This window comes from Hordeum vulgare, chromosome 4H (genome assembly GCF_904849725.1).
Source record: "Hordeum vulgare subsp. vulgare chromosome 4H, MorexV3_pseudomolecules_assembly, whole genome shotgun sequence".
Lineage (NCBI taxonomy): Eukaryota > Viridiplantae > Streptophyta > Magnoliopsida > Poales > Poaceae > Hordeum > Hordeum vulgare.
The window spans coordinates 5,380,153-5,403,628 of record NC_058521.1 but is presented as its reverse complement, the minus strand read 5'-3'; the positions used below and the strand labels follow the sequence as shown (position 1 = coordinate 5,403,628).

Sequence of the window (23,476 nt, the reverse complement as noted above, 5' to 3'; positions counted from 1 at the left end):
ACTACACAAGATTCTAAGCAAGTTTCATGCAGGACACGATCAAATCGGAGCTACGGTTCGAAAACTACGAGCAAAACAAGAAAACACTACAATCTGCCAAAATCAGCCTCATAGCATATTCAACGCCTCACAACTTCGGCTACCCAACTCCGATAAGCTCAAGCAAGGCATGGCACGGAAGAGGGCAAGAAGCACTACTACAAACAACTAACAACATCTAGCATGGCAGCAAGGAGCACTAGGACACGAAGACACAAAATGGCATCTCACGCACTATTCTGACTTAGTGAAAATTACACCTCATGAAAGTGCAGTTTCAGCCTGAAGGCGTATTGACAGCAGCAAAAACCTAAGCTACAGGACTCCAAATGGCGTGAAACTTAACAGCATGCTAGAGAAACATAAGGGGTACAAATAACTCCATTGGACCAACCCCAAAAGATATACAGATCACAAGATGCAAGCAAGACAAGACAGCAACAAAATAATAACAGATTCCAGACTTAGAAATATTTCAGCTCCTCTAAAACAGCACTATTCAAGCAACTTGAGAGCAAGCAAACAACACCTAAACATGCATTTCTATCGCAACCAAAAATACCAGGGGCTAAACAAAACATCCAAGATCAACTCCCTAGTTGACAACTAATTCAAACGAGGCACGGAATAAATCCTACGAATTAAACAAAAGGGCATCACGGCAAAATATCTCGCGAACTAACTTCCTCAAAAACTAAAACTAATTGCACAGAAAAATCCATGGGATTTTTCTACCCCGATAACATATAAAATAAGTGGGGTTTGCAACTCAAAATAAAGCCACCCATTAATGCGAGTTAATACCTCTGAACGGGAAAATAAACTACCGGCAAAACCCTACACGGAAAAATACGAGTGACCGCTCTAAAATACGTAGAAATATGGTCCCTAAAACATGGACATTAAATCTATGGCATACGGACAATCCGGATACGCACGAAAATTAACTACGGAATGGATCCTAGTTAAACAGCACGTAAAACGAGGCATTAGGCACTCTAAACAGCGTTAAACAAAAATGCATGTTGGATAATCGTGTTCTACTCGCGAAGCTACCCCAAAACGATATATAACACGCGTCGTTCCGACTTACGGTTTAGAAACTACGAGCGTTTAAAAATCTAGTGATTTCCTGAAAAAGATAAAACTGAAAACCTAATAAAAAAAACTAACGGGCCGAACGGGGTGCAAACAGATAAGGTGCGCAGGGGGGCGAGGGATAGCTTACCTTGGCCACTTGGGCCTGGCCGGTTGGAGAGGAGGCCGGCCTGGGGCTGCTCTACTGGGCCGAGGCGAGGCGAGGCCAACCCGGCTGCTGGGCCCGGCTCAGGCGCTGGGGAAGCTGGGCCAGCGGGGCCCACACGTGGGGTCAACGGCGCGGTCTTGGGGCGAGCGGGTGCAGCGCCCCGTCGTGCTGCTCCCGACCGGGAGCTAACTGGCGGCGGCGGGAGGATGGTGCGGGCCGCAGGGGACCCGAGGGGCGGCGTGGCCGGCCGGATCTGGCCGGACCTCGCCGGATCCGGCCGCCGGCGGGGCGAGGCAGCAAAGGCGGCGGCGCTAGCGGGACAAGGCAACAAGGTTCGGCCGGCAGGGAAGCTCCTGCGATGATGCGGCGCTCCGGCGGCTAGGGAGCTCCGGCGACGCGGCTGGCCGACGGGAGGGGGCCGGTACGGCGCGCTGGAACCCAGAGGAGGCGGCGCAGGCGTCCCGGGCAGGCGGCGAAGACGGTTGGCGGCGCAGGCAGGGAGAGGAGCCGGCGGCGGCTCGGGCCCAGATGGGCTCGGGCGGGCCTGCCTCGGGCTCGCGGGCCCGGCGGCGCCGGCAGGGGAGAGAGAGGCTATGGGGGCGGCTAGGGTTTGGTAGGATGGGCACGGAAAACGAGGCAGGGAAGAGGGGCTTTCTAATTAATGGCATGGGGGGTATTTATAGCGAAAAAGGGGGTTCGGTTAACCGGAATTTCGTTCCGGATCCAACCGCGGGGTCGGATTCGGACGATTCCGAACGCGGGTATGGGTACGCGACCGTGTTGTGTAGATGTCCGGAGACGAGAGGGAGAACGGGCAGCGCGGCACGTACTTTAACAACACCGACAGACATCCGACGAATAACCGAAGACGGTGCCGCTACGGTCGACCGTTCGGGTACCAGTCGGTCTCCGATCGCGACGAAATTCGACAGGCGGCCTAGCTACATCTAATCGCGACCGCGTGCCAAGTCTCACCGCGGTCAGAGAGAGTTTTTAAACGCACTACATAAACAGGGTTTCAACGGTGCCGCGGGCGCGTGCGTGTGCGGTCGGGCTCGGAACGGACAACGACGCGAACCGGCAACTAACAACGGATGCAAGTTTTGAAAACTGGCGGCAACGGAGATGCCGATGCAATGCTGATGATGCGCATGATCCGATGATGATGCGGCAACTGAAAATACCCACACGTCGAAAACGGAAAGAAAAGGGGAAGTTTCTGGAACGTCGGCATCGGGCTGTCACAACTCTCCTACACTACAAGAGGATCTCGCCCCGAGATCCAAGAATGAAAGGGGGAGGGGATGAGAAAGAACAAGAGGTAAAACTTAGTCGCTTCTTGACAAACGAGTGAAACCAACGAACCTTGAAGGTTGCAAAGAGATGAGGACTGACATGAGAAGAAGCAAGAAATTCACGGAAAATTTCGGCAGCACTTCGGTAGGAAAATGGGACAAAATTTTCGAAAATGTGGAAGAAATAGACCATATTCACAACAAACAAGTAAATAGAGCAAGGGAACACCATGATCTTGATAGAACAACAAGACAGACCCAAAAGAGCAACATCACAAAGCCTCCGGAACAAGAGAGTAGAAACTAGCTCATACGGAAGAAGAGTATGAAGAAAAGAATGACAGCTACTAACTCCAATGAACTTGACAAGCATCCTTGCAAGAAGAATTGGACGAAGTTGTTGGAAAAACAACAATGAAAAGAACAAGATAGTAGTGGGCTTATGAAAATCATCTCAACAAATATGAGGTGACAAACAACCACTAAAAGGAACAAGGACAGATTAAAGCGAAGATATGAAAACTTCTTACACCGAGAGGATACATTGAGAACTGGGATTAATGACAAGCACCACGATAGCACAATCCATAGGAAAAGCTTTAGGTGAAATCCAAACCAAGATAGCTCGATGAAGAAACCATGAGTTAAGAATAATCTCATGATCAAAGGATTGGTGGGTTTAATTATCTCATTCTTGAAAGAAAAACTCTTCAAGGCTCCTACACTAACAAGAAGGCTATAATACCACCTGAAAGGATAAATGAAGAACAATTGCACATATGAATGCAAGAGAAAGGATACTTGAGGAACTCCAACAAGAAACTTGAAGAACACATGAGAATGAATTGAAACCTTGATGAACCACCAAGAAGGACCTCCGTATACGAATGAATGATGCAACGATAACAAGGTAGAAAAGAATAAGATTATGACCTTACTTGGATTTAGATGAAGCTTCACAAAGAGATACTAAAAGAACTTGAAACTCCGGAAAAGAAAGATAAGCGCTAGAGAAAATAATTAATATCATGAGTCCTCCGGAAGAAGAATTGAAATATCTTGGAAGAAAGAAGAACAAGAATAAGAATTAAGTTATGCTTATCCTTCATCAAGTTAAATTGATGACAAGCAACGGACCTAGCATACCACTTATTCTTCTTGAAATGACTAAGGAGAGATATAAGCACAAACTAGAAGAATTCTTGAAAGAGGCACCGGTGAGAATTGAAATGAATGGGAGTTCCAAGAATGCATGGAAACACATGAGAATGAAGAGATCATGATCCACCTAACAGAAAACTTGAACAAAGCACCAGATAATCGAGAGACGAACGAAGAGACAACAATTGAGAAGATTTGAGGATGAAAGCTGAAAGCTGAGAACGAAGAATCTTCTGAAATGATGGCCTTCGAAGGACCGAGAAAATAAAAAACAACTCAGAACTACACCGGATAGCAAAAAAGGGATACTCATGATAGAAACAATTGAAGATGATAGCCCCAAGCTGAAATGACAATCTTCACGAGAATGGAGCAAGATTAAGAGAAACACTCCTTCGAATTTGCAAGCTAAGAATGATGACGAGGAACAACACCAAGAATAGCTGAGACCTCCGGAATAATGAAGAATAACAGGTTGAGCCAACTATGAGAATTAATTCAAATTGATCTTGACGAAGGAATATGACTGATGAAATTCATACTTACGTCATAGCTGAAAAGAATTAATGATCTCCGGATAAGACTAAAGAGCCAGGTAAGATCCTGGGAAAAACCTGTGGGTTATGGGCCCACTCAAGAAATCACCGTTGAAAAGATTACTAGAAAGATTGATATAGCGCCGGTATGAAGAGAACTAGATGAGGTTGAGCACCTCGAAATAATTAAAAGAATTGAAAACACGAAACTTCCGAGATATCTTCAACACTCCGGAAGAAAAGAGAGGGATGAATAACCAAGATAGGCTGAAAGAATCTCCAACATAGGAAAGAATTACAAGGATCAAAAGGATATGAAGAACACGGACAACTGAATTGAATTCACCGGAAAAATAACAAGACTGAATAATGATGAACATGAAGTTTCTGAGAATCTTTACAACGAATCAACGGATAAGATAGAAAAGAACAGACAGCGGAAACACAAAGAAGAGAAAACTCTTGGATGAAAATTGAATCACTAAGAAAAGGGTGGGTGGGCGGGGAAAAACAAAGACAACTCGGGACAGATGAGAGAACTCTGGAAAGAATTGAGGGAATGATCTGCAAAAATTAGAGTGGATTGAATCCATTTGGAGAGAAACACGCCGGTTGAAAAAGATTGATATGGCGACTCCGGTAGAAAAGAATTGATAAGACAACTGATTGAGCAAAGAATTAACGCTCACATAAAAATATGAGAACACCAATTAGGAAGGATCTGAAAACACCACTTGACATCGAAGCAACTGAATTACCATATCCAACAAAACAAAGGATGAGGCTTAAGAAACAAGCCAGAACAAACTCATGAGAAATATTTCGTCCGATATTTTCGTGGACAGGATCGCACGGGCACGGTTTACAGTAGCCATCAAGTGCAAGGCAGTGCACCTGACATACGAAGCGTCCCCGAGTCGTAGCAAGCTACAAGGACTCTTTAAGACACAACGTGTACCGCTGTAAGTCGACCGTGAACAAACGGATCCACTAGATGTCGAACCCCAACCTAACATCATGCATTTGTTGGAAGATTGTCCTATAAGTAACTACTTGAATTCCCACCTGTGAATTCCCGAAATATCTGGTCATGCAATCTGGTACACGGATACAAGGAGTAATATCACACAACTCCTATACTAAACCGTCACTTGTATCACATCCGTCAACACACGACCAGAATCTCGGACCTTCATCCACAACAGACCCTCGTGATCACAACGATACAAAGTATGGCAGTACCCCCGAACAATCTGCACCAGTACTGGGGACATCGGGGTTATCTCGCCACAACTAGTATTGAAGCAATTACGAACATCCTTCGTTCTGAGATACTAAGAAATCTGAATGATAACGATGTGCTCAAGAATCCCCTGGAGCTCAACTCCCCGGAAGAAAATCAAGTCACACAGGAGGCACCAAGACAGAACTCCGTCACATCGGCATCATATAGATTCCAAGAATATCCGCGTGATCCTAAAAAGATTTTGAGTGAGAAGAGGAGTAGATTAAATTATTACGTCGAGATTCCTCACCAGAGCATAGAAGAGGAGAAAAAAGAATCCTACTCTCCGATATATAACTAGACTCAAATAGTTTTTCACTAGACTCGACTCGGCCAAGTTCGATCAATCAAGGGGGCTCCTAGGTCGGTCCTTGCTCTGATACCAACTTGTCACACCCAAGATGCGACCCTATCCTCAATTTGGCACGAGGCCTCGTCAGGTATAGAAGCGCATCTCGTCGTGTCGCAAGAATGGATATTGTTACAAGTACATGTACTGAAAAGATGAGATATACAAAGGGTTGGCTTACACTCGCCACAAGCTACATCAGAGTCACATCAGTACAGTACTTAATCATCAAGAGTAAGAGCAGGGTCCGACTACGGACGAAAACAAACGACAAAAGAAGAACGACGTCGATCCTTGCTATCCCAGGCTGTCGGCCTGGAACCCATCCTAGATCGATGAAGAAGAAGAAGAAGATGCAACTCCAAATGAAAAATCAACACGCTCGCGTCAAGTAACCTTTACCTGTACCTGCAACTGGTGTTGTAGTAATCTGTGAGCCACAGGGGACTCAGCAATCTCATTTCCAAAGGTATCAAAACTAGCAAAGCTTAATGGGTGAGGTATGGTTAAGTGTTGAGGTTGCAGCAGCAGCTAAGCATACATTTGGTGGCTACAACTTACGAGTACCATAAATAAGAGAGGGAAGATCTACGTATAGCGGACGTGATCTACAGATGATCAAATGAATGATCCTGAACACCTACCTACGTCAGACATAACCCCACCGTGTCCTCGATCGGAGAAAGAACTCACGAAAGAGACAGTCACGATAACGCACACAGTTGGCAAGTTTTTAATTAAGTTACTTCAAGTTATCTAGAACCAGTGTTAAACAAAGTTTCCACGTTGCCACATAACCGCGGGCACGGCTTTCCGAAAGATTTAACCCTGCAGGAGTGCTCCAACTAGTCCATCACAAATTACCACAAGCCGCATAGGAATCCTCAATCACGAAGCTCGCGACCTCGTCGGATTCCCTAGTGGAAAACCTCAACTCTGAGATTACCCAAAGCATCACCGGAATCCCGATGCACAAGATATCTCGTCAAAGGTAAAACTAATCCAGCAAGGCCGCCCGACGTGTCGACGTACCCGATAGGAGCCGCGTATCTCGTTCTCAGGACACGACGGATGGAACTAGCTACACGTGCCAAACCTCGAGTTTCCTCGCGGTGGCCCCGCAGGCAGACCGTTTGGGACCAACACCATCAGCACTGGCCCCCCCTGTTTATGTAAAATTACTCCTCGGGTAGCGCTAACTCCCTATGCATTTCAATATTATCAAGTTATTATGTTGGGCAAATGTAGAACCAAAGTTGGGCCTTGCCAGACCAGCCTTAATCTAAAACGAATTATCAAGGGGGTCCCAATAACAACCCCGATCGTGTTAGGAGCGCTCATTTATGGAACATAACACCGGTAGCCGAAACTAAGGGGGCAAAGGTGGAACAAAACACCAGGCTAGAAAGGCCGAGCCTTCCACCTTTTTACCAAGTATATAGGTGCATTAAATTAAATAGCATTAATATATGGTGATATGACAAGGAACCCATGTTATCACATGGAAGCATCTGCACCTGCAACTAGCAACGCTAACAACAGGGTTAAGCAAGCGGTAACATAGCCAATCAGTGGTTTGCTAGGTCGAACAGGTTGAAGGTTTCATGGCATTGTTGAGAGGCTGATATTTAACATGTGGTAGGCAACGAGACATCATCGATAGAAGCGATAAAACTAGCATGGCAATGATAGCAATAGTATCTGGGGAAATGATCATCTTGCCTGAGATCCCGCTTGGAAGAAGAATGACTCCGTGAAGCAGACGAACCGACGTAGTCGAACGGGTCCTCACATCCGACACGCTTGCGGAACTCTATCGAGACGGGGGAAACGGAAACAAGCATCAACACACGACATTCACCACACGATGCACAACACATATGATGCATGAGATACTGAATACATGCAAGTCACGGCATGACAAATCACACAATCACACCTACACATTAAGTGAAGTTCAATATGCACGAGTTGCATATTGACGAAACTCCACGTTAATTATTTAGTTCATTCCCGGTTATCTACACGGCAATATTAATGTTGTCAAACATACACGAGGTGAAGCGGAAATTAAACTACTTATCAAGACATTTTAAATGAGGTCGGAAATGACATATAGCACCTCCGAAACGACCTCACATGGTAATTTACAATTCTGTCCAGATCTGAATTAACACCTTTAATTAGTTGTTAAACAGAAAAACCAATAGGTTCACGTGATTCTACGCATCAAGGCAAGCAACCTACACGTAAAGAACATCTCCAACGGAGCTACGGAACAAGAGCTACGAGCACCGCAAGATATGATGGCATGAATGCAAAATGTGTGCAACGGCGGCTATGAGCACCTCAACACAAACAACCAGCAAGAGAAAATGAAACTACACAAGATTCTAAGCAAGTTTCATGCAGGACACGATCAAATCGGAGCTACGGTTCGAAAACTACGAGCAAAACAAGAAAACACTACAATCTGCCAAAATCAGCCTCATAGCATATTCAACGCCTCACAACTTCGGCTACCCAACTCCGATAAGCTCAAGCAAGGCATGGCACGGAAGAGGGCAAGAAGCACTACTACAAACAACTAACAACATCTAGCATGGCAGCAAGGAGCACTAGGACACGAAGACACAAAATGGCATCTCACGCACTATTCTGACTTAGTGAAAATTACACCTCATGAAAGTGCAGTTTCAGCCTGAAGGCGTATTGACAGCAGCAAAAACCTAAGCTACAGGACTCCAAATGGCGTGAAACTTAACAGCATGCTAGAGAAACATAAGGGGTACAAATAACTCCATTGGACCAACCCCAAAAGATATACGGATCACAAGATGCAAGCAAGACAAGACAGCAACAAAATAATAACAGATTCCAGACTTAGAAATATTTCAGCTCCTCTAAAACAGCACTATTCAAGCAACTTGAGAGCAAGCAAACAACACCTAAACATGCATTTCTATCGCAACCAAAAATACCAGGGGCTAAACAAAACATCCAAGATCAACTCCCTAGTTGACAACTAATTCAAACGAGGCACGGAATAAATCCTACGAATTAAACAAAAGGGCATCACGGCAAAATATCTCGCGAACTAACTTCCTCAAAAACTAAAACTAATTGCACAGAAAAATCCATGGGATTTTTCTACCCCGATAACATATAAAATAAGTGGGGTTTGCAACTCAAAATAAAGCCACGCATTAATGCGAGTTAATACCTCTGAACGGGAAAATAAACTACCGGCAAAACCCTACACGGAAAAATACGAGTGACCGCTCTAAAATACGTAGAAATATGGTCCCTAAAACATGGACATTAAATCTATGGCATACGGACAATCCGGATACGCACGAAAATTAACTACGGAATGGATCCTAGTTAAACAACACGTAAAACGAGGCATTAGGCACTCTAAACAGCGTTAAACAAAAATGCATGTTGGATAATCGTGTTCTACTCGCGAAGCTACCCCAAAACGACATATAACACGCGTCGTTCCGACTTACGGTTTAGAAACTACGGGCGTTTAAAAATCTAGTGATTTCCTGAAAAAGATAAAACTGAAAACCTAATAAAAAAACTAACGGGCCGAACGGGGTGCAAACAGATAAGGTGCGCAGGGGGGCGAGGGATAGCTTACCTTGGCCACTTGGGCCTGGCCGGTTGGAGAGGAGGCCGGCCTGGGGCTGCTCTACTGGGCCGAGGCGAGGCGAGGCCAACCCGGCTGCTGGGCCCGGCTCAGGCGCTGGGGAAGCTGGGCCAGCGGAGCCCACGCGCGGGGTCAACGGCGCGGTCCTGGGGCGAGCGGGTGCAGCGCCCCGTCGTGCTGCTCCCGACCGAGAGCTAACTGGCGGCGGCGGGAGGATGGTGCGGGCCGCAGGGGACCCGAGGGGCGGCGGGGCCGGCCAGATCTGGCCGGACCTCGCCGGATCCGGCCGCCGGCGGGGCGAGGCAGCAAAGGCGGCGGCGCTAGCGGGACAAGGCAACAAGGTTCGGCCGGCAGGGAAGCTCCTGCGATGATGCGGCGCTGCGGCGGCTAGGGAGCTCCGGCGACGCGGCTGGCCGACGGGAGGGGGCCGGTACGGCGCGCTGGAACCCAGAGGAGGCGGCGCAGGCGTCCCGGGCAGGCGGCGAAGACGGCTGGCGGCGCAGGCAGGGAGAGGAGCCGGCGGCGGCTCGGGCCCAGATGGGCTCGGGCGGGCCTGCCTCGGGCTCGCGGGCCCGGCGGCGCCGGCAGGGGAGAGAGAGGCTATGGGGGCGGCTAGGGTTTGGTAGGATGGGCGCGGAAAACGAGGCACAGAAGAGGGGCTGTCTAATTAATGGCATGGGGGGTATTTATAGCGAAAAAATGGGTTCGGTTAACCGGAATTTCGTTCCGGATCCAACCGCGGGGTCGGATTCGGACGATTCCGAACGCGGGTATGGGTACGCGACCGTGTTGTGTAGATGTCCGGAGACGAGAGGGAGAACGGGCGGCGCGGCACGAACTTTAACAAAACCGACAGACATCCGACGAATAACCGAAGACGGTGCCGCTACGGTCGACCGTTCGGGTACCAGTCGGTCTCCGATCGCGACGAAATTCGACAGGCGGCCTAGCTACATCTAATCGTGACCGTGTGCCAAGTCTCACCGCGGTCAGAGAGAGTTTTTAAACGCACTACATAAACAGGGTTTCGACGGTGCCGCGGGCGCGTGTGTGTGCGGTCGGGCTCGGAACGGACAACGACGCGAACCGGCAACTAACAACGGATGCAAGTTTTGAAAACTGGCGGCAACGGAGATGCCGATGCAATGCTGATGATGCGCATGATGCGATGATGATGTGGCAACTGAAAATACCCACACGTCGAAAACGGAAAGAAAAGGGGAAGTTTCTAGAACGTCGGCATCGGGCTGTCACAATGTGCCACCACGGTCATCGAAATGACCTCATCGTCTCACTAAGGCCATCGACACGAGACCTGAAGGGAGGAAGAGGAGACACTGGGCTCGGGGGCATCCACAACTTAGTCGATGAGAGGGAACATCCTCAACCGCCGCCTCAGGGGCGAGCAGACGATGGGGATCTACGAGGCCCTCACCGGCCCCGGCCGTGGGCCTAAATGGGTCCAGGCAGCTCTTGTCGGCCCGCTGCAACACGTCGGCCGACGATGACAGGGAAGAGAGGCGAATAAGGGGATCGAGGGTTCGCCCGTCGCCCGCGCGGGAGGGGGGGGGAGGGAGCGTAGGAGCTCCTTGTTATTCTTTACTTTGTTCTATTTTTTTCCTTTGGATTACCATGTTACTCCTTGTATTTTTCGTTCCATTCTGGATTATACCTGAAAACTTGGTGATATACTCATTTGTTTTAAAACGTAAATTTTTTATAAAAATTATTTTAAAAAAATTATGTGACATAGACGTTGTCCTTATAAATGAGACTAGTCTATAACAAAACCTTGAAAAAGACTTATCTCTCCCTAATAATAAAGCAGCTACTGTTTTTTGTCGTCCGTCGTGGCGGTTTTGCAAAAAAGTCCCTTGAAAAAGACCTCGATGACGCCTAGAGGGGGGGTGAATATGCTATTTAAAAACTTCTTCGGATTTGGCTTAAGCCTAATGCGGAAATAAACTAAGAGGATACTTTTCAAACACAAATCCTAAATGCAATAGGCACCGCAACGTGTATCAACAACACGATCTACCAAGATGGACACAATACAGTTACTAACAAGCACAAGCAAGTTACACAAACTTACTTGAGCTATATCACCCGACAAGTAGGTGAACGACACAAGATACTAGATCACACTATAGCACACAATATATCAAAAGCTGCAAGTGTGAACGTGTGGATATAGAGGGTATGCTTGAACGATTAATCTTGTACAAAGAAATAGCCAACACAATATAATGAGCACAAACAATATGCAATGTATGTATGCTCAAGTAACACAAGTAAACCACAAGTAAGGAGTTAGGGTTAAGGATAACCAAGGTCACTGAGACGAAGATGTATCCCGATGTTCACTTCCTTGGAGGGAAGCTAGTCACCATTAGAGAGGTGGATGTTACCACGAAGGCACACCAACGCCACGAAGGCTCACCCTATTCTCCCTTTGAGATAACACCACGAAGGCGTTTCTCAACCACTAGTGGTAAGCCTTTGAGGTGGCTTCCAAACCCTCACAAACTTTTCCGGGGGGTAATCACACGGATTGATTCCTCTCCCAAGAACTCCTACCGCCTAGGAGTCTCCAACCTCCAAGAGTAACAAGATCACGGGAAATGCTCAAAACTTGCTCAAATCTCAAATAGCTTGGGTTGAGAGAAGGAGAGGGAGAAGATCTATCTTTTGATTGGAACAACTCTCAAAGGGGCTCACAAATGCTCTTGGGATCTAAGATTTGGTGTGAGCAAATGTGTGTGGGGTAGAAATGTGTTCTTATGAGGATATGGCTGTGTTGGGCGTACTCTCATGAAGTGGGAGGGGGTATTTATAGTGGGGAGAGAAAAACAAACGTTGGGGTCACTTAAGTCTGCCAGTGGTCGGACATCCGGCAGTTTCTCGGATGTCCGAACACCCACAAGGAGTCGGACGTCTGACAGGGGTCGGTCGTCCGAGGGCTGTAGATATGTCTGGAATCATTGTGGAGTTGAACAGGTACCGGACGTCCGGAGAAGGCCGGAAGTCTGAGTTATTCGACTCAAACTTCTCTCGTGCGAGATTCCGGATTTCCGAAAGGGGACGGACGTCCGGCCCTCGGACGTCCGGAGGGAGCCGGAAGTCCGAGTTATATGGCTCAAGTGCTTCTGGTGCAGAGCTCCGGATTTCCGAAGCTGGTCGGTCGACCGGCCCTCGGACGTCCGGAGGGAGCCGGAAGTCCGAGTTATATGGCTCAAGTTCTTCTGGTGCAGAGCTCCGGATTTCCGAAGCTGGTCGGTCGTCCGACCCTCGGACGTATGGAGGAGGTCGGATGTCCGAGGCATTAGTTCTGTTTCGAGATAAGAGCAGAGTAGTGAAGATGTGGTATGAGCAGAAAAGTAGAGATGTAGTTTGAGAAAGTTCATCGCAAAACCTGTGATCCCCTCTTAATAGTGCGGGATCCCTAAAGACTCAAGAATCATAAAGGGGGTACTGATGATCCATACTTGAGTGTATACTTTTATTCGCTGATCATCACTCCACACCACTAACGTCCAAGGAACTGATACCTTTGAGTTAGCCCTTTCACTTGAGCTTGATGTTGTTGTTCCTTCTTGGCTCAAGTTGAAAGCAAGACATGATGAAGTCTTCAAGCAGCTCACCCATACACAATGTGGAAAGCCTAGCTTATGTAGTCATCTTCATTTGTCCACCATGTGAACATCCACAAGAATCAAGCATGTAGTGCTCAGGAATGCTTATCTTGATCTTGTCCTTGTTAGCACATGAGCTTGTCCTTATCAACACATGATCATTAACAATAGTTTCAATGATATATTCGTGCTGATCCACTTGATCTTGCACACCACAATCTTGATGACGATCACCACTTGACGTCGTCCTTCATGGGTTGTATGAGATCTTCCTTTTGACGCAAGCCCATGGAAGCACACCTAACCCCCACATAGGACTCTCACAAAGACCATGGGTTAGTACACAAACACGTAATGGACAATGCTTACCATACCATGGGATCACTTGATCCCTCTCGGTACATCTTATACGCTTTGTGTGTTGATCATCTTGATTTACTCTTTGTCTCAGATCTTGATCAACCTAGTGTTTCTATGATCATTCTTTGGATAATACCTTGAATATCATCTTGGTCATCATATAAACTCTTTGAACCCAACAGATGGACTTCAAGAAGTGCCTATGGACAAATCCTATAAATATAACTTAAGGCAACCATTAGTCCATAGGAATTGTCATCAATTATCAAAACCACATATGGAGATATATGCTCTAACATCCCTGAAGTTTTGTGTATTCAACCCGCACTCCCTTTTTAAGTGGAAAAACAAAAAACGGTTCCCTTAATTTGGTGTATATAAAGTGCCACCTCAATTTCAGCACAATCATCTACCTAGCACAGTGGTTGACGCACCGACTGCTTGTTGCACCAACAGGAGTAGACGAGAGTTTGACTCCGGCACCGGCCTGTTTTTCCTTTTCCATTGCTTCTTTTTTTGTGTAAATTCAAATGCTTTTAAAACATTAATATCTTTTAAATCCTAACTCCAAATCTAACATGTTATATATGAAAATTGCTCGGAGAAAAGTGAAGATTTCAAATATGCTATTATTTTGCAAAACCGCCATGACAAACGACAGAAACAGTAGCTGCTTTATTATTGGGGAGAGATTTTGCATGTTACTTTCCTGTTTTTCCTTTCCTATTGCTTCATTTTTTGTGTAAATTTAAATGCTTTTAAAACATTCATATCTTTTAAATCCTAACTCCATTATATATGAAAATCACTCAGAAAAAGTGAAGATTTTAAATATGGTATTATTTTGCATGTTACTTTCTACAATAAATCTTATTGTGCAATATTAATTAATACCTCCTCTATATTGGTTATTTTGGAAATGCCTATTACATATGTTTCTTGTCTCATTTGACTTGAGTAGATATAACAGTTTAATGCTCACACAAAAGATAGAGTTGACACTATAGCGGATGTTGATTCCTACTAGCTACCATATGCTAAAGGTTACAATATGTACATAGGCATCCTATTTTTCATCGTGCACAATAACCAATCTTTACCTAATAATAAAGAGGCTATCGTTTCCGTCGGAAAACCCACCAAAAAAGCCCTTACTGTTTATGACATTAAACTCGTAGTATATATTAAATATTTTTTTAAACTCATATCTTTTAAACCGTAACTCCAAATTTAACATATTATACGTGGAATTTGATTAGAAAAATATGTAGAATTTAAATATGATATTATTTTATCTGTTAAACGTTTAATAAAAATACTATCTAGGGTGCAATCTTAATAAATAAGTCATTATTCGTCTTTCATTCATACCGGTACTCATCCGAGTTGGGAATGAACACGTCAACAAAATCATGATTAGAGATGAAACTCAAGGTCACTTGACTGATTCTTTGTACGTATTAAATCTACATGCAAGCCATGTTAAAATAGAAGACCTGTGAAATTTTGAACTGCATTTTTATAGGATAAGACCATCTTTATTTGTATCGTAACTATAAATTCTCAAATTATAGACATTTTTTATAAATTAAGAGCGTGTGCCGTGTGGTATTTCTTTCTTCCGTTGCAACGCATGGACCCTTTTGCTAGTCAATATACAATGATGTATGCTAAACTGTTGATATGAGGTTTATGTAAACAAGTGAACTAATGCTGACCTTCATATTTATTTAAATCGTGTCCATAAGGATTTTTAAAAACACATTGAGTACACTAAAAAAATCATGCAGTCATTACATTTTTATGTAACACGTTATTTATCATGTTGGTAGTTGTCAAAGGATTTACAAATATCGTCCAATATATATAAGGGGGTGATTAACGCAGGGGCATGTTTGCTAGTATTTAGAAACGTAAGGAGTAATGTCGTTGTTGGATCAATGTAAATCCGATGTTCTCCCAAACGTTGGAACATTACGAAGAGAAAACAACTCGTTTTTTACGGAAAGAAAAGGCACCAGAAGCGATGCGCGCCGCCGCCTTCACACACACACACACACACAAGCGCTGACACAAGCTGAGCACTGCAGCAAGATGGCCCGTTCCCCAAGAAAGGAGCTCCGTGGGGCCCACATCCCGATTATCATCGTCGTCGTCATTATCATCATCGGCGCAGCCGCACCGCAACGCAACGCAACGCGAACGAAAAAAAATACACATCGAAACTATCGTCTGCTGTTGCTATTACTCCGCGAACTGCCCCCTCGGAATTTCAAATCCCCAACCGATTTCCCGAGGGCCGTGCCGGATTTGGAGAGCGAGCGGCGGCGGCGGCGGCCGGAACCCCTTCCCGATCCGCCTCCCCCCCCCCCCCCCCCCCCGGCCGGGCCGAATCGAAGCTTGCTTGGGCGCCGGCGCGGCGGGTGAGGGGGGCGATGGATCCGGAGCAGACGTTCCTGCGGGTGCACGCGCGGCTCTCCGGGATGCTGTCCCAGCTGCTCACCCCGCGGATCCGCCTCGCGCTCGAGTACCTCTACCTCGCCGGCGCCGTCGCGCTCTTCTGCCTGCTCGTCGTCATGCACACCAACTTCGTGCAGCAGGTGACCGACCCCCCCCCCCCCCCCCCCCCCCCCCCCCTGCCCCGCCCCGCCCCGCCCCTCTGCCTCGCAACGAAGAGGAATCAAATTCGGTGCCCTAGCTAGCCTTCTCACCTCACACATATACGCGATGAATTAGGACCGGGCTTCTGTTGGATCCCTGCCATTGCGTTGCCAATTCGATTGCAAAATTGGTCCAATCAGCGTAACATTTTGGTGCGCTGCTGTGCTGACGATTTCCCGACCAAGGAGCTTATGAATCATCATCCTCGTTTCCTTACGAGAGCCTATGGTCTATAGATATCTTGTTGTTGCTAGACTAGTCCAGCTGTTGGTTGCTTTATTAGGCTGCTTCTGTAACTCGGACTTCATCTCCTGTCATGTTTTTCATGTGTTTTGGTCAAGCTCTTTCCCACAATACCAAGCATTCTGACCCAGTAGTAGCCTAGCAGAAAAGTCTCAGATGTAGTACTATTATTTCCGCCTTTCGTCAAATCGTCACCGCGTTAATCTCATATCTATAATGTCCTTTGCTTCCATTCCCTCTTTTGCATTCATGGCGAATGTTTCTTTGAATTATTCTGCCAACTGCTTAGGTTTTACTATGAGATACAGTCTGCACCTAAACGAGAAAGTTTGAAGTACTGTTGCCTACTTCCTCTGTTCCTAATTAGAGGGCACCTAGTTTTCCCCTTTTGTTCCAAGTTAGAAGGCGCCTTCCCTCCCGCGTCGCTATTTTCCCGTTTATACCTTGTTTTCCAGTATGCAGCAGAGCTGGCGACGCTTGGCCTGCCGTCCGCATTAATTGTTTGAGTCGTTGCATCGAAATCAACCGGCCACTAAATAGCCCAACCAGCTGCAACTCAAATGCGAAACCCAGTATATAGCCCAACCAGCTGCAACTCAAATGCGAAACCCAGTATATAGCCCAACCAGCTGCAACTCAAATACGTAATCAGTCGGCTGCTATGTAGCCCAGCCAGCTGCAACTCAAATGTGAAAACAATCAGCCAGTACGTTCCCCGCCCGCATGTGGAGAGCTCATCACCGCCGTATTGGCCATGCTGCTGTATGCACTGGAGTGTGAGCATTAATTGCTGCAGCGCCTGCATCTTGACGTGTGTGAGCGGCGAGATGGCCTACCCTAGATTAGTAAGAAAACGAGAAGAATACCAAGCCATTCTATTTCGTGCGCAGTAGCTCATATTTGTTCCTTCTGAATTTTTTTTGGGTCCATAGTTGTCCAGTGTGTATGTGTAGCCTCTAATCTTTGAGTTGTCTTTTCCATGCGAAGCCGGGCTGCTCAAGTGAGTTCACTGGGATTGAATTTGGTGAAGCACAACTTGTCCAAATCAAGGTATGTTTTTATGCTTTTCCTCCTTGCATGCTTGGATTTCCAGTATAGAAATGTTCCCCGTGATTGTTGTTCCTATTTGCAATACATGTTCATGTTTCCTATTGGTATTATTGTATCGTCTGTAAAGTGCTACCCTGATTTTGAGTTGTAGATAATCAGTGGTGGGCTATGGGCCAGCAAAGGTGCGTCTTATATTATGGATCTCCAGAACCTGGGGCGTTCAGCTGAGAAAATTCTAGAGGTTAATGGTGATAAGTTCAATGTTTTGGCATCTAAGTTTTTGTCAACTTGGGTTGGTCCTGGAGCTAGAAGGAGTAAGATTATGTTTCGAACTTGGAATGAAGACAAAGAATTTGAACCACAGTCAGAGAATGCAGCTGACGCAATTGTTACTGCAATCATTCCAGGGGTACCGGAAGTGAAGACAACCGGAGAGGGTTCTGTACATCATCCTTTATCTGCTAAAGAGTCGATTAAAGCAGCGGTTGCATACTTATCCAGAAAGTGGTACTCTCGTGCGGCCATATTTTGGAGGAACATAAAGCAGGTTTCAGATAATACCCTCCAACTAATGGTAAGAAGTTTGATCAGTATCATAAACTATTTGCATTTGTAGCTCCTTTCCATACTTTTCTTCTACAGTTGGTCCTTGAAGGATCATGTTTGCAGTAACACAACTGTTAGGTGCTATTAAAGTAAAAGAAAATTTGTTAGGTGATTCCGTTTGTTGTATGAGGAGCACATCTGGACGTGCAAGCTAGCAATATCATTTGATTAATAAAATGGATACTTATTGAGATAATTCTCCATGCTGAATCTCATAAAGCGGGGTCATGATTTTCCTGTTTTGGAGTTGCTCTTTCATGACTGGTGCTGGTGCTGATATTTGTGTCTCGTTTATTAGTCATGCGTATATTCTAACTAGGGGTTGATCTTTTCTTCCCATATATGAATGACAGGTCAGATCGAACTGGGATGACTTTCTCCACCTCATTAAGGATCTTCAATTACCAAGCATGGATCATCTTCTTTCGACCGTTGGTAATGTTTTCACTTTGCAGTAAAATGGCCATATTCTCTGGTTCTTCCTCCTACAATGGTGCCTTTAGAAATTTTAATAACTCTGTCTGCTGGTTGCTAAACTTCGAGTATTTATTTTTTCGGACTTCTCACTAGGTTATGTTGTTTGTTACAGTGAAGTGGTTTGAGAAAAGAAGCAAATCGTTTGAGCCTACGTATTTATATGGCGTGGAGAAGGTAAGGTTCTTGGCTTATTGGTATCATCTAGTCATTTTATCAATGCACTACGGTGCCTGACTACTTAATGAACTTCCTAGCTGCTACTTTTACTGGGAATGACTGGGTTTGTAGTTTGTTCTTAAAGAGAAAAAGGCATCGGATCTCCTTAAAGTTGTGTGGTTTTCCCACCTACCTCTCAAAACTTTCAATTGATAGTCTGTGCCTCCTACATTTGTGCTCATTTTCATAGGTCCAAAATGTCTCTCCTAAACTAACTCACACACACACACACAAGTATGATTTGCCAATGGTCTATGTGATCTGGGTGCTGGCATGGAATGACAGGAGGGATATCCCTTCTTTATTGAGACAGGCATCACAGTGGCAAAGATGGTCCCGTTGTGGATAAGACACCACTGTAGTTTAAAGAGAAGTAATTGTGTGGAATACATGGGGTTAGCAAAAAGAATACTGACATGTTAACTCCTGGCGGCGATGAGTCGCACTGTCTCCTCCACTTCATTGGGCTAGTTGATCATGGTGCCACACTGACACGGCTCTCCGCGACCTCGCTGTCGAACTCCTGCCGGTGCTGTTCATCTGCATGTTCATTTCGGTGATGATCTGGTGCACGGTGTTGAGGCCCCCATGCTGTGCGGCGAGGTAGAGTTTCGTGTCGCTGTGCTGACTGGTCGCTTGCTTGACGTACTTATACTTGGGAGTATGGCTCAGCTATAGTCAATTAGAAATCTTAAACTAATACAGTTTTTGTGTCATGACCTGTCTGCATAGACCCGTTTGTAGCCACAGCATAACATGCGATGCCACAAATTAGGCTCATTGGAAGCCATGCCAATGAGATCTGTTAGTTAAATGCAGATGGCAGTTATGGAGCAAAACGTAGCTAGCTTAGGTGCACAGAATGTAAACTAAGTATTCGGGGAGGAAAGTGAGAGGATCACAACAGTTTAGAGAGCTCCAAGCCTCCAATGCATTTTTCTCCTTAGTATAACTCCATGAAGTCATTCATGGGTTGGAGGCCCATTACATTAACTTGGATGATTGATTGATTGTACTTTCAGAAGAAAAAAACTTCAATGATTGTACACATGTGCTGGCTTTGTAGTTTGGCCAGTATTCACTGTAAGAGGTTTCTTATGTCTTACTTTGTTTCCTGCAGGGATATTTCTTACTTTCTGAAGTAGCCAAAAATAGTCATGGTGTCCGAACTATAAACATCACGATTTCTGCTCGAAATCCTTGCTTTGGGAACAGGTAACCTTGACATTTTTTTTGGTAGGAGACGAATCTTGGGACACACATTTATTTAAGATGAACTGAACTGCGAGCGGATATTTACATCTCCTTTCCCCCTTTTTCTTTTCAGGTGGCAGCAGCTTTTGATAAACAGCATTGTTGGTTATGATACTATACTTACAAACAGCTTAGTGAATTCTCCTGGTCAGGGTACGCTTCTGATATGGCTTGTGCTTATGCTGGTCTTAAAATTGCCATAGTTCCTCTATGTAATGTTTGCTAACTTAGTCCTTGATAAACACACAGGACTTGCTTGGAAGCATGTCAAATGTCAGATGTTAGCAGTCTATCTTTATTTGTTCTTTAAGACGACCCATTCTGATAGATGGGTTTCCCCCTTGGTATAACATGCAGGTTATCTATATAACTTTCAGACAAAGGAGCTTTATGATCTTAGTTATGGTCATGAACCGCCGACAGGTCCTACAAGATTCGGAGGTCTGTATATTGTTTTCTTAACTTGTTCTCTCAAAATTGACCTGACTACAGGCTGTGTCTGTCTTCACGGTGTAGTAGTGGCACCGATGTTTTTGTGCCTTATGAGATTTGGACTGCTAATCTTACAACATAATGTGATTAGAAAATGTGGAACCACAATATTTTCAACTTTTGTAACAGCCCTTTTATTGCTTTACATGTCTCACAAGATTCCTATCTCATTTACGTCTATTGAATTCTGATGCGTTGTACCTTCGCTGTTTGCAGATTACTTTGTGACGAAATGTGGTGTCCTTCTAATGTCACTCTTTGTATTCTTCACAACCACCATGTCTGTTTCATTTACCCTGAGGGAAACACAGTCCCGCATGCTTAGGTTCACAGGTTTGTGTTTCTTTCTGTAGGTTGCAGAAACTACTAGTTAATTCATGAATGGATAATAAATGATGCATGTTTCCTTGAAATTTTCAGTGCAGCTTCAACACCATGCACGCCACCAGCTGCCCACATTTCAACTGATATTTGTGCATGTCATCGAATCACTGGTTTTTGTTCCGGTATGGCAAAGCACTTTGATGTATTTAACTAACTGAAATTCTTGCTGAAAATGTATAGCTGTACACTTGAAGACAAATTCTGCTTAACTTACTAATCCTTGTACTCTTGTCTCTGTAGATCATGATTGGGATCCTCTTTTTTCTGTTTGAGTTCTACGATGACCAGCTGCTCGCATTTCTTGTTCTGACTCTTGTGTGGTTATGTGAGCTGTTCACTATGATCAGGTGAGTATATTGCAGAATGCTTTATGATTACTACTGCAAAATTTCCATCCTACTATAGCGTGGACATGTAAAATTGTCTAAGGAATAACTAGGATTGTTCACTGAACTACTGCAAGAGCAGTTAGATTTACTTCGAGATAGAGAAAGCTTTACAGGGAGTGCTGGGAATTTGTGCATCATCTAGATTCACTTACAGGCAGAAATAATATCATGCATACAAAGTGACTTTAAACTGAACTACTTTAATTCTTCTATTTGTTGCAGTGTTCGCACATCTATATCAATGCAGTTCTTTCCGCGCTTTTTCTTGTTGTATTTCCTGGTTTTCCACATCTACTTCTTCTCATACACCTACGGTATGTAGCTGGATATGTTTCTCTGGAACTTACTGTCGACAAACTAATGAGAGTGTCTTATAGCTGTATGACTTGCATATTGGTGCAATCTTTTGTGATTTTGTCAGGCTTCTCGTACCTGGCTTTCTCTGCTACGGCAGCGTTCATGCAGCATCTAATCCTGTACTTTTGGAATCGTTTTGAGGTGAGTTGATCCAACTGTCTCTGTAGCTTTGTACTTTCTCCACTCTTCTTTGTTCAGGGCTCTTTACTGTCTTGTTTTATCTTTGAGCATGTAAATACCAGTTGACATTTTGTTCCCTTGGGCACGATGAACTGTTCCATTTGTAGATTCTGACAACTGCTTAAGATGCATCTCTTGTCACACTTTTCATGCATTATAGGTCGCAAAGATTGCTTTGGTCTCATATAGCTACCGAGCTAGATAGGGTGCACATAGGATGGTGGGAAGATTGTATAATGGCTAAAGGGTTCAAAAGCCCTGACGTCACCTTGTCGCCCGTGATATTTACCTGAGATTGGCTTGTTGTTTGTCAGGTGCCAGCCCTCCAGAGATTCATCAGGAGCCGAGCTCACATTCACCAACAGACCGGCGTCCAGATCACATCCTCTACCATTTACACTTCGACACTACATATCGCGAGGGTAAACGTAAGAGACCCCGGCACGATAAATGACGACATTGGCGCAGCCCGTGAAGCAGATCCCCTGCTGGCCCAGGACGAGCCCACGAGGAACCAACAAGAGGTGGGGCAGCAGCTCAACGAAAACGCCGAGGCAGCAGCCGCCAGCCCTCTCCAGTACGAAGATCAAAACCTTGAGCAAGCCGGCAATGCCCCCGCAGCCTCGGGCTCCTTGAACCCGTTCGGTTCCCTCTTGCTATGGTTGTTAGGAGGCGGCGCTTCTGACGGCATAGTTTCTTTCTTCTCCATGTTCAGGGACGTTCGCGACCACCAAGGTCAGGACTACGCCGACCCGCCCAGAAACGAGAACGAGCAGGTGACATAGAAACCGTGGAGACGGAAAATATGAAGGCGGACCATATAAAAGATGAAATGCCGAGCATGGCGGGCGGATTGGACAAAGCGATGGTCCGGTGTCGTTATAAGCTGATGATGCTAGCCCGCCCGCCCCCCTTCATCAAAGGATAATGACGAATATGCTTGCGTAGCGGCTTGCGGGCCGGAAATGCTGCCGTGTTATCTCCCATATGCCTCTCTCTCTCTCTTTTTGGTTGTTGGGTCTAGTGTATGTAAATTGCTAGTGCCGTTGGAGCCTTGTACAAAAAAACGCCGTTGATAGTGAGTGTTGTGCGATTCTTTTTGTACTCCAGTGTGTGGGTGCGAGGTGTAACATGTAGTAGTGGTGCCGAATGCTGCAGACGAATGGAATGACTTGTTGCACATGTTGTCCCTCACATTTTTCCTTTTTGTTCACCTGGTTTTGGGCCAAGGAAAGGGTACCGAGTACAGGCTGACTCGGTATAACGTTTCTTGATGGACTATTTCATATCTGTAATCAGGAGCATTTCGAAGGTAAATCCTTGCTAAAAAATACTACATGGAGTTTAAACCAGTGTAGAGGAAGGATATTTTTCCCCTTCTTTTCACAAGCTGTGTCCCTTTGAGCATCGATCGATTCATCATATTAAAAGAAGGTAGAACAGAGCTGTCCGGTTAATTTGCGAAAACCACGCCCATAAGAAGGGATTTGGGAAGGCTGTGTATGAATCTCGGTTTCAACACGTACGGCATGGAATCCTATCTAAAAGTAGAGGAAGTTTAAATCAGCTGGAGGACATTTTCTCGAGCACCGTCCTTCACAACGAGAAA

General features: G+C 45.4%; 1 protein-coding gene across 3 annotated transcripts; it reads left to right on the top strand.

Moving 5' to 3' along the window:
* Nucleotides 1-15,703: 15,703 nt before the first annotated feature.
* Nucleotides 15,704-23,047, top strand: LOC123446951 (membralin-like protein At1g60995). 3 transcript variants are annotated; one of them, XM_045123499.1, is made up of 15 exons: nt 15,704-16,158; nt 17,450-17,512; nt 17,664-17,694; nt 17,920-18,086; nt 18,472-18,553; nt 18,708-18,769; nt 19,932-20,026; nt 20,139-20,218; nt 20,423-20,506; nt 20,774-20,890; nt 20,978-21,063; nt 21,182-21,288; nt 21,553-21,644; nt 21,752-21,828; nt 22,182-23,047. In XM_045123499.1, the coding sequence occupies exons 1-15, from the start codon at nt 15,994-15,996 to the stop codon at nt 22,650-22,652; spliced, it is 1,779 nt and encodes a 592-aa protein (XP_044979434.1). In that variant the 5' UTR covers nt 15,704-15,993; the 3' UTR covers nt 22,653-23,047. The 3 variants fall into 3 exon arrangements, with proteins under 3 accessions (XP_044979434.1, XP_044979433.1, XP_044979432.1); XM_045123498.1 differs by having other exon boundaries at nt 17,664-17,826; XM_045123497.1 differs by having other exon boundaries at nt 17,664-18,086.
* Nucleotides 23,048-23,476: the final 429 nt, after the last annotated feature.